Here is an 11,587-nt window from a genome sequence, read left to right on the forward strand (position 1 = left end):
CAAATGCAAGCAGGATTCATGTTGCCAGAGATTGGGACACTCACTGTTGCCAGTTTCTGAACAGCTTCATCTGATGCCCCAAGTGATGCCAGACCAATTTCCTGGGAGAACTGAGCAAAACTGGGTTCAGCCAAAAGCGGGACATGACCTAGAAGCTCGTGACAGGTATCACTGTTAAAGAAACAAAGTGGAAGTTGTGTCATGATGACCTTTCCATCTCTTCTTAAGAGTGAAAAAGCAGCACCAAACCAAAAAAAAAAAAAAAGGTTGTGCCATATGGAAACATTAAGTACATCAAAATAATTTAAGATCTGAAAGACAAGCAAATATATTGCATTCCATTCTTAATGACCAACTGTATCATTAACTCAACTAACATTAATTTTCATCCAAAAAATGTAAGTTCTTAAACCCACTTGTAGAAAAAGATTTCCCCCCCACACAAAAAAAAAAAAAAAAAAAAAAAATCAGTCTTACTCTGCTTCCATTAATGTCAGTGGGACCTTTACCACTGATCATCAAGAACAACATTAGGCCAATGCTATGCACTTTTGCAAATCTTGTGCCCATGAATGTGCAGCCTGATTTTGTTCTGTGTTGGGCACACACAAGTCTCACTAAAATCAGTGGGAGGTACAGGTCCTTGACACATTTGAGGACTGGACCATTCTTGCCCATGTACCCAATTATGCAGGTAGGACCCTAACTACAGACACTTTTGGTTTTAAAATAAGCCAGGCTAAACTACAGATCTGTGGGAATACTTAACTTCTATCCACAGAAATAAAACAAACTTACGGCTCTGGGGTGTACAGAGGGTCTGAGCTGTGTCTAACGTATTGAGTGCAGTGAAAGACTCTGAATGCCAAGCCTGCCAAGAAATCTCTGGGCGACAGATATCCAGCAACAGGACGGATGGTGAAACCTGTGCGCTCTGAAAAACAACAGATAAATCATAGGTCACTTCAGTGTAGAATTTGACAACATTTTTAACTGTGTTTTCCTGTTATGACTGGAGTAAATACTAGTTATGTGGGGAAAAAAATATCAGTGATGACCTGAGACAGATGAATCTATAGACATTACTATTATTATAGCAGGATATAATAAATAAAAAAGTGTGAGACGTAATAAAGGACCAGGAGGGAGAGGGGTGAACACAAGAGATTTGGGTTCGTATTTATGGTTTATTTGCATAAAAATCATATATTGATGAGCTGCCTTGCTCTTCATACCAGTATATTCAGTGTTCCAATTATGCAATGATTCTTCTTTCTCTCCTGTGCTTTATTATTTTGTCTTCATGTAACAGGTCACAAACCCATACGGGCAGCCGCAACACCTCCTTGTGGAACTGCAGCTCCCATCTGGCTCAAACTCTGTGACCTCTCTCTCTAGTTCACTTGTCTGCCATGCCTTAATCTTATTATTAAAGAGTGATAAAGGGAGGCTACCAACAGGCTTCAGAGTGAGCCACAATCCCTAATAAGTCTCTCCTGGCTCAACTAGGCCTTTGTAGGGCACCTGTAGCCTTAGGGTCAAGTTGCATGGCTCCTTGTCCTTCCCCACACCATGCCCCAAGCTTTGCCAGTGTTACAATGTCATTGTTCCCTCTGGGGCATCAGCTACCCCAGTCTTCACCCCTTTTAATCTAACTAGGCCTGTTCACCTAGGCCCACTGAATCAGACCTTGCTTTGTGGCACTAGCATCCCTCTATCGTGTCCAGTCTCTGGGCCCCTGACCTCTGTTTGCCAGGCTCTTGACATGCTATGGCTGCACTCCTCTGGCACTGGGCCCTTGGCCCCTATCTGCTTCGGGCCTCTGGCCTGTCTTGTTGTGCCCCTCTTGGGAACTAGGACCTTGGCCCGTCTGCTCTGTAGCCTTGTACTGCCCCTCACCAGGCTCAACAACAGCTCAGGCCTTGACCCTGCCCCTGGTAGGAGCTCAAGGCAATCACATGCCTCACAGGCACTAATGAGACCTCCAAAACCACCCCTTACAGTCCCAGCTCAAAACCACCAGTGTGATCAGTAACAAAACTATAAGTCCCTGGCCTATAACAGATGCACAACAGTAGTTGAAACAGCTCTCTGCCCCCTTAAGAGGGCAAACTTTCTTCATCTCCTCCCAGGCACATCTTCCCGCCCGGGACTCTTCCTTGGCCTGCATACTTGGCCCTCTTGAGCTCTCAGATCCTCTAGTAAGCACCTCAACCCTCTGGAGTTAACAAAACCAAGGCCACTTGCCTATAAAAACCCACTCTCTCTCAACCCAGGTAACTTGCCTCAACTCCCCAGTCTGCAGTCATTCAATATAAACCAGTTTCCTTCAGGGACATGGCTGCCTTGCAACCTGAAGCTCCTCCCTGCATGGTGGCTGGGGAGAGACTACCTGACCAGTATAGGCTCTGGCCCGAGCCTCCTTCCCGCAGGTGATCCCCTTATTAGCTCCCCTCTGCCATCTGCAAGCAGTTTGCTTGCTCTCTTAAAGGAGCAAGCACCTCCAAGTGCCCTGCTATACTTCAGAACTACAGAGCACTCACATTCATAGATTCGTATATTTTAACGCCAGAAAGGACCATTTTGATCATCTAGTCTGAGCTCCTGAATAACAAAGAATATTTTATTTCTGCAAAAGAAATAAGATAACCAAATTTAAAGACTTCAAGTAAAAGAAAAATCTACTGCACAGCACCTGCTTTTTAGATAGGTGGTTTCTTCTCGGAGCAGATATTTATTAAAAATATTAAAACATGGCGTTTTTAAAATGTGCACTCTTCAGGCTGTATATACTCCCTGGCCATGTCCAGACATGCACGGACATTTGGTTCCTCAGGGACAACTAGCAGCACCACAACTTGTGCTGCTGCTAGTTGACCCCAGGGAATGCCTGTGCCATATGTGCTCTGGTGTGTGGCAAGTTACACTCGGTGGGGCTGGAGAAGCTGGGGCCAGCACTGGGGTGGTGCCAGGAGCCTTATCTGGGGGCCTCCCAGGGCTGCAGCAGTAGAAATCCTGCCACACAGAGCCTGGCCAGCAGAAGAGCACAGCTCCAGCCAGTCAGGATCCAGCTTTGGGTGGCACACAGTACCGCTGCATGCACCACTCCACTTTCTTTTTTTCTGCATTTTTTTGACCCCTGGATATCCAGGGGTCAAAAAGACAAAAAACAAAAAACCAACCCTCTGTGCTGTTCCCTTGCAATGTGGAAAACAATTGAATGCATCTGCAGTGCCACATACCACACTGTTGCACTCCTCTCAATGTGGCCTGTGACCAGTACTGCCAAATCAAGAATTTATGGTTTTACTAACAATCTGCAAGCTTTTTTACTGGCACCCAAACTTTTTTACTGGCATGTTCTTACTGATATGTTTTATATAATGTAAATGTAAGTCTTCTGCCAGGCCCTACTTAGAAGGGCTGGTTCAAATTTAGGCATTTAACATTAACCATGATAAAAAAAGTTTGGTTACCAGTAAAAAGGGTTTTTTTTGTTTTTTTTAAGGCAAAATGTTCTAGAGCTGACAGCCCTATTTGACTGGTTTATCCTGTGCTACCCTTTTTCCCCCCCCCACCAACCCCCTTACTCATCCCCATACCCTGATGCCCCCAACTGCACCCTACACCATGCTGCTCCCCACCACTGTGCGAAGCCCAACTAGCCTTACCCCCACCAGTCCCACTCCCATAGTTCTGCAATGGACCAAAGGAGCCTACTAGCAACCCAGCAGTACTACTGGCAGTCTGGGACACAGCTGCAGCAGCACATGGCTGAGAGGATGCTCCCTGCAGGGCACTGTGCTCCCACTCGAATACCAGGTGGCACTGCTATGCTCTGTCTATCAGAATTTCAGTCAACCCATGACTGCTTAGTGTTTTTATTGACAGATAAAATTTGTTTTTTTGGTGGTCTTTTTAAACAGACTCTACTGACAGCCATTTTTAGCCTGATATTTTTTTTAATGACAGTCAGTAAATTTACCTAGAGTTGGCAACCCTGCTTGTGATGCACATAAAACTCACTGACCTCAGTGGTTACACAAAAATCTTATTTTTTTTTTAATGTTATATGGTATGCTGGGCAGGTTCTTGCTTTAGTTAAGAGAGAAAAACCATGTAGGGCACTATAGTTTCCTTAAAGTGTTGTTATGTTATGCTGCGGCCACTTTCCCAATAAATGCCTGTGCACTGATGTCCATACTGGATGGAAGTATGTTCATGTTTATAGTGCCAAAGAAGTGAGATAAATCAAGCTGCCCCTTAGTGGCAGTTGCTTAACACATCATAGGCCAGGAGGTCAAAGGCATTTCACTGCCTTAAGATTTAAGGTAGATGTCCAGTGGTTTTTCAAAAGCTCATATTTCCTATTAGTATAGCTTTTATTACAGAGAAATTAGCACATTACCTTTCAGGAAACGGGATATATCTTCCAGCTGAGGGATATTGTCTTCTCTGTACCCACAGTACTTGGTGAGTAAGGGTAAGTTTTTAAGGTACTCTCTGCAGGCATGGGTTGGGTACAGCTTGTTAAGCTCTCGGAAAACAGTGCCCCAAGTCTTGATCTCCTCCTCAGTGAATTCAATCTTGGAAATTGGGTCACCACTACAACGAGAGTATGTTAATCTGGACTGAGTGTCTTCCGAAATGCATAGTTTATTTATTTAGCAGTCATTATATTTCTGTGAGGCCCAGTCATGATTAGGATCCCACTGAAAAGGAATAATACAAACCCCAGGAAGATGAGACTTCTGCTAAAAAGTCTAACAGTTTGACATAACTCTTATTCAAGACTTTCTATTGACTTCAGGGGAACTGGGTCAGGTTTTAAAATCCCTACCTTGCAAAAAGTTTACTTAGGAGCTTAGCATTGCACACTGGATGTAAAATTAAACACTCTACAGATCAGGAGCTAACACCACATTACTTCTCCTAGAAGAGCTCTCAACCTGTGCATGAGAATTGTTCATCATCCTTTCTGAGTTCTTTAAAAGGAAAGATAATTATTTAGGTTAACATCACAATGAATCTAAACATCTAAATGTGCATTTGGTGTGTGAAAAATCATGCTCTGATACAGGAGTGATGAGTATCTGTCATAATGTATTAAACATTGCCTATCACTTCTAATTAGCCTTCTGGCTCTTGATTAAGCTGGATTAATGAGGGCATGATCCAAAGCCCATTGAATGCAATGAGAAAGCTATATCATGATTCTAACATGGCCTGAGTAACAAATGTGATAAGCATTAGCCTCCCAAGGAAAATTGTGTCAAATATAATGATGACTTAACAATACTGTTTTCCTATAATGGTGGTTGATTGTATTAGCATATGCTGTTGCTGTGGTTCTTATAACATTTCTATGTCATTCCCAATGGAGACAGTTACCAATCCAGATAGGCAACATCAATATGAAAAGTAAGTTCAGAGGCAAATTATAGCAATGGGTAAGAGGATAATTGTATCTGACACAAGGGGATCCTGCAGTAGTGTCTTAAATACTAAGTCCCCTTTCATTCAGCCTTTCTAATCTACTGTATCTAATAGACTAGTTTGAATAACTAGAGCAATGGTTAATTTTCTTGCTTCATTTATATTTAAATAGTCAGCAGGCTAGATACTAACTCCTAATTCCAACTTCTGCAAGTCATTCCAACAACAGATGTCTACCCACAAAGTCACCATGAAGCTTACAGTTTTACACCATGTGCTCCCCATGCCCTCAGTTATAGGACATGTCTGCGGAAGCTGGGACAGTGAGCACAAAGGCACGAGATCACCAACATGTACTGCATGCCACTAATTCCTAAAAGGTGCAAACATTGCAGTGTAACCCCTCTAGCTGGCATAACTAGCCAGCAGTGATTAAGTTATGATTTGACCTTTAATCCAACTAGGAGTCAGAGGAGCAGTAAGGTGCTTTACTTGGCAAGGAGCAGTAAGGTGCCAAACCCAGGTCAGGAGAACATAAACTATTGTTATTTCATCCACTTCATTATTGCAGAGCAAAAGGAGACCTATTTTGAAAGGAGATAAACTTACTATTTGTATTTCATAGCCAGGTCTGCAAAATACTTTCGCCTCTTACGATACACATTGTCTTTGAAACCCTGCAAGTGGAGAAAAATGAATACATTTCTATCATTGCAACAAATAAGCCTATTCAATAAAGAAAAGGGGTGGTTGAGTTTCTGTCACTTAAACACAAGCAGGAAATATAAGCATTAAAGTGAAAGCATGTTCTGTGAAAATGGATGGTCAAGATAGGAGCCTGCTAAATGTTAAGTGAAACATTTAATAAATGTGTTCCCCAATTAAACCAACAATCAGCAATTTCATTGGCTAAATCAAGGGTTATGCACATATTCTGTAAACAAGGATTCCTTTCTTGTCACTTACACAACACTGATGTTTAATTGATTGTTCTTAATCACAGAATTTAACTGATTGTTCTTAATCAGGTCAATGTAGTTTTTCTTTTTATAGTGGCAAGCAGGAAATATGCTAACAACAAGGGAGAAAAATTACTTAAAAAAAACCCATTCCTCTCAACTATTCAGGCCTGAGCCTGCCATTTTACTCCAGCCAGACTCCTCTTAAAAAAAATCTACTGAAATTGAAATCAATGAGAGCTATGCCTAAGCAAAAACAACAGGCTGAAGTTCTTAGGTATTACATTCCCCAAACCATAAAGCTACTGAAGAAAAAAAAAAAAAGAAAAGAAAAACATGATCTGTTTTCATTTATTGTTGCAAACAGTAGAGAAGCTACTTACTGGGTGGTCAGCATCCAAATCAGACCCATACATCAGAACGCGGTTTGCACATTTATCCAAATCTGAGATCTTCTTAGGAAACCAGGGGACATTCTCCATGTCTAAGGAATGCATGACATCCACAGAGTTATTAATAAAATTAAGTGCATTCAAAGAGGAAATACCAGTTACAAGTGAACTTCATAAAGTAAAGAAAGAATAAAGAGCCCACTGCCTATCTGGCACCAACACAGCATCTATCACTTCCTCCTGTGTCAATAAAACATTCTGTTTAGAGAAAAGGGAGTCACTAAAAATAGTGGGGAAGGAAACAGTTAACACTAAAGGCCTGGAACTAACATGGTTTTTCTGTGGCTTTTATTATTTCTATTTGTGCTATAGTAATGTCTAGAGGTCCCAAGGGAGAGGTGTCCCATTCTACTAGACAGTGAAACAAAGCTACCTCAGTTCATCTTCTACAAACCATGCAGTTAGAGCAAGCATGCACATATGTAAGAGAAGCAGATGTGCAGTAAGCCCACACTGCCTTTAAGTCTGTTTTTTTTCCTCTGACATTACTATGAGCTGGTTGCCCTGCCTGTGGGTGGTTGTTTCTGCAAACCTGAGTCACAGTCAAAGCAAAAATGGGTACAAATTCCCCCAAATTAGACTGTCAGTACTCTGCACCCACTCTGAGCAGTGGCAATAAAATCCAAGATGCAGAGCAGCAGAGAATTAGAATTCCTACCTGAGGGAATTACATGCAAGAACCCTTGCGTAGGCATCACACCAGCTCCTGGTCTGGAATGATGCTTCAAATGTGCAAGTCTGCGGACACTGTACATTTGTCATCTTGGACCCACTTTCTATACCCTTGACTCTCACCCAGTTAGGCCTCACATTTAAACTACTACCCATGCACTGATCCAGACCTCAACAGCTGTAAATCTCTTACTTCACCCACGCCTTTTGTAATGAGACTGAGGCTATGGCTGTTATGCTGCACTGCTATATAACCATTCTCTTGGGTGGATCTCCCTTCCCCAATTAAGGATTTTTTTTTCCTCCACACATGAGTTCAGTATTAACCCCAGGCTCTACCTCCCACAGTGGGAAAAAAGGACAAGATGGAAACAAGGGGAAAGATCAACATTCCCTGGATAAAACAAGGACTTCATGAAGTAGGAGTTTCAGCATGAGAAAAAGAGTACAAGAGGGCATCTCTGCATGGGGGAGGGAATATGGAAGCCCTTCTACAAGGAAGTCAGAATGGGTGTGATGTGCAGTCAGGGATAACTTGTACCAATTTGAAATGGGGAAATATATTCTCACTTAATATAAATCTACACAGCCCAACTGATTTCAACGAAACAAAACTGGCACATCCAACCTGAGCTCCTCCAACAGAAAGCATAACAAGTCATGGGGGTACAGCAAACTAATTCCCCAAATGGTTGACATAAAAATATTTTAAATCAACATATTAGAGATGTTTTAAAACATCCCTTCTTACTTACCATCCTCCTGAACAGTGAAGCTATCTGCTGGATTCATAGACACAATATTAACATGGGATTTCAGGAGGTGAAAGATTTCATTCAGCTGTTCCCTGTTACTATCACAGTCCACAAAGATCTCAAACTCTGAATTTCTTCGCCTTGACTTTCGAGACTCGATGTGAACCAGATTCACATGTTTCTCCTGTTCATAAGAAACAGCGTTAAGACAGCTTGATTAGATAATCTATACTGTTTGCCAAACAAATATTCTGCCGCTTGGCAGTAGCTCTAGGAAGTCATTTTAGTCAGCCAGTTGTATAGATAGCAGTTTATTTATTAAAAAAAGATAAGATGGTTTGTTTAAAAACTTCCATAGAAACAGTCTAGAAAATTACCATAGAAAATTAAAGAGGGGCTATTTTTTTGTTTTGACATAGAAGGTAATACAGTAGAAATATACTGTATTTAAATTATTCAAACAGAGAAAGTCATAATAAAGTGGATCAAATCCTATTTTTCTGCCAAACTTTCCATTGAATAATGACAGAGTAAATATGCAGGTCAGTTATAGTAGACAGAAAAATTGATTAGCAATTGAGTCAGTGTAAATCACCGAGTGACAGTCAAGTCACCATACATTTGTTTCCTTTTCAAACAAAGGAGATGCTAAAAAATGAGTGTTTTCCATTAGTAACATTAAGTTAATCTGAAAGCAAGGTCTCTCTCAATAGGTTCTACAAACATGAATAAATAAGGGTCTCTAAGCAATATTGCACAAACTCCATGCTGCAACTAGAGGTACAACTGCAGCATGTAGAGGCATATACCCTTCTACATTTAATCTAGCTAGCTAGAGTAACAATGGTAGTGAAAATGCAGGGATTAGAAATCCAGAGACGCACCTAGTATTCACAGTCACAGTAGGCTTCTGCAGCCTACACTGAAGTCTGTGCCATGGGGTCAACACTGCTATTGTTATACAAACTAAGTAGATTAAAGCTAGTACAGTTATATGCTGTAATCCACCCTGTGATGACTCCTCACTCACCCCAAACACTGAAAATCCTATACAGACATTGTGCTAAGATTCAGAGTCAGATATTCCTCAGCACACACAACAACAATGCAGCCTCTTCAGTTGATAAAGATTATTTTTTGTGGGTCCAGAAAAGAATTCAACCAGCCCTCCTACTGCAAGATGGCTGTCACCATCAAGGACAGTTTCAGGAGATAAGCAAAGCAAGCAGTACCAAATAAACCCAAGCTGCTAGGTTAAGTGCTGAACTTCGCAGCATCTGAGGTCTTCTGCCCCAGCCCCTACCTTCTGCAGACATGGGTTAATTATGGGATCCAAGTTGAGACAGTATTTAAAGGCTAGGTCCCTGTTAAATAAAGAATATAATTATGCTATGTGCTAAGTCTCTATATATTTTTTCTTTTTTTAAATCTTCTGGAGAAGTGTGTTGAGTACATACCTGAAAGAGTTTTAGGGCCTTTACAAGTCCTCCAACTTCATTCTTTAAGGAAAAAATGATGGCTGCTCTACCTCTTTCAGATGAATTGTCTTTGTTCTCTTTATCGTCTTCAACCATCATGTAATTTGACTTATTTAACTAGACGCAAATAAAAGGACAGATTTTTTTGAATGGGCAACAGGTCAGAAAGAAAAAGTCTTCTGTAAGGTTCATATACTATAATTTTGCCATACGGTAGTATCAAATTTTGACTGGACAATTGCAAAAATAAAGCTGACACCAAAAATCACTATGCATAAAGTTAAGAACATGTCAAAATTTTGTGGGACTGGGGTTTACTATAGGTGTTGAAAATGTGCATTTGGACCCTTGTGTGAGGTCAAAGATAATTCTGTCAGTATAAAGTATGTATATTTCATCAAACTATGTTCTATAATTAATTTCACTGCCTCTAAAACCCCAAAATGATTAGTGAAAGTAAGATGAACTAGCCTGAAATACTCTTTAAGGGTTAAATGAAAACTTGAAAAGATAGTTGTAGAGCTCCAATTCCAAAGCCACTGGAAAGATAGATCATGTCTTCATATGTTAAGCCCGAAATTTATTCTATCTTGCATCCAAGTCAGGATTTTATATCCTTGCTGTTTAACCATAAACTACTACTCTTACAAAGGAAGCAGACAAAAATCTAACGCAACCAGAACACTGTGCTGAACAAAACCTGTTAAACTTAGCCCTAGTTTGATCAGCACCAACAAACCCAGTCCGTTTCCTCAGTTTCTTGCTACAGGCTTAAAAAAAAAAAACAAAAAAAAAAAAACACACAAAAACACAAAACCAACCCCCAGATCAAGAACAAAAATACTCAAGACATGCAGCAAGGCTGGGCTGTGTTGTTGAATGCATTACTACGTGTAAATTCCTGATCTTGTTGAAATCAATGGGAGTTTAAAATCCGAACTGTAGCCTGTGGGTGATAGGTATAAATGGAAATGAAATGAAAACACTTAAAAGTGGTAAAATAATGTAAATAATTTTTAAAATGTAATGGTAAAAAGAATCTGCTTCCCAAGGCAGCTCTGTTCAAACCTTGTGTAGAAATGTAAAAGGTACATGAGGCACTAGAGACCTGGTACAGCTGTCATCTGTAAAAGCCACTGCAGATAGCATGGGCTATAATGCTATGAAAGAGCTGTTACTGAACTATTTTATCTGGGTGATGTCTACTCAGTTGGGATTGGAAATGATAATGATAATAAAACTGCAATAAAACAGGGGAAGTATGTTCATGAAACGACAAACATTTTCATTTTAAAATTAATTCTTCCTATTTTAATCCCTCTGAAATTCAAAATTGGAAATCCAAATATTTCTATGTCCTAAAGAGCTGCTGAAAAAACAGGGAAGTGATGCATCAAAAAAAAAAATCTCTCTTAAAATGTTCTTATTTATTTTCCAAAAATATTAAAAAAATGGTCTGATCAAATTAAATAAAAAATGGTGTGCATTCTTACTGCATATTCTGCTTGCAGAAGTCAGGACATAACATGATGAAAAATTTGAATTACATTTTCATTTAAGATTTACAATCATTTAAATATTGATTTCCCCCCCCCCCAGAAAAGGATTTAAGTGGATTATTTACACTAGTGAGTAGTTTGGAGCATGAGAATATTATATCCTATGCCACGGGCTGATCCACGGTTCACTGATGACAATGAAAATACTCCCACTGAGCTCTGGATTAGGCCCCTAAGCATCTCTAAAGATTCTTTACTAGAGGATGAATGTTGATTTTGCATAGATAGCAATATTAATTTTGTCACACAGGTTCCGATTCAACAAAGCACTTAATT

At 40.3% G+C, this 11,587-nt stretch overlaps 1 protein-coding gene across 1 annotated transcript in view; it reads right to left on the bottom strand.

Moving 5' to 3' along the window:
* The window catches only part of TPH1 (tryptophan hydroxylase 1), a 20,856-nt gene that overhangs the window by 5,859 nt on the left and 3,410 nt on the right, over window positions 1-11,587 (bottom strand). The window contains exons 2-8 of the mRNA XM_006021997.2: window positions 9,732-9,869; window positions 8,275-8,458; window positions 6,779-6,879; window positions 6,046-6,113; window positions 4,409-4,605; window positions 799-934; window positions 45-171 (exon numbers count right to left, since the gene is read on the bottom strand). Coding sequence (XP_006022059.1) covers window positions 45-171; window positions 799-934; window positions 4,409-4,605; window positions 6,046-6,113; window positions 6,779-6,879; window positions 8,275-8,458; window positions 9,732-9,869 — 951 coding nt within the window. The remainder of the gene's footprint in view (window positions 1-44; window positions 172-798; window positions 935-4,408; window positions 4,606-6,045; window positions 6,114-6,778; window positions 6,880-8,274; window positions 8,459-9,731; window positions 9,870-11,587) is intronic.

This window comes from Alligator sinensis, unplaced genomic scaffold (genome assembly GCF_000455745.1).
Source record: "Alligator sinensis unplaced genomic scaffold, ASM45574v1 scaffold983_1, whole genome shotgun sequence".
Taxonomy (NCBI): domain Eukaryota; kingdom Metazoa; phylum Chordata; order Crocodylia; family Alligatoridae; genus Alligator; species Alligator sinensis.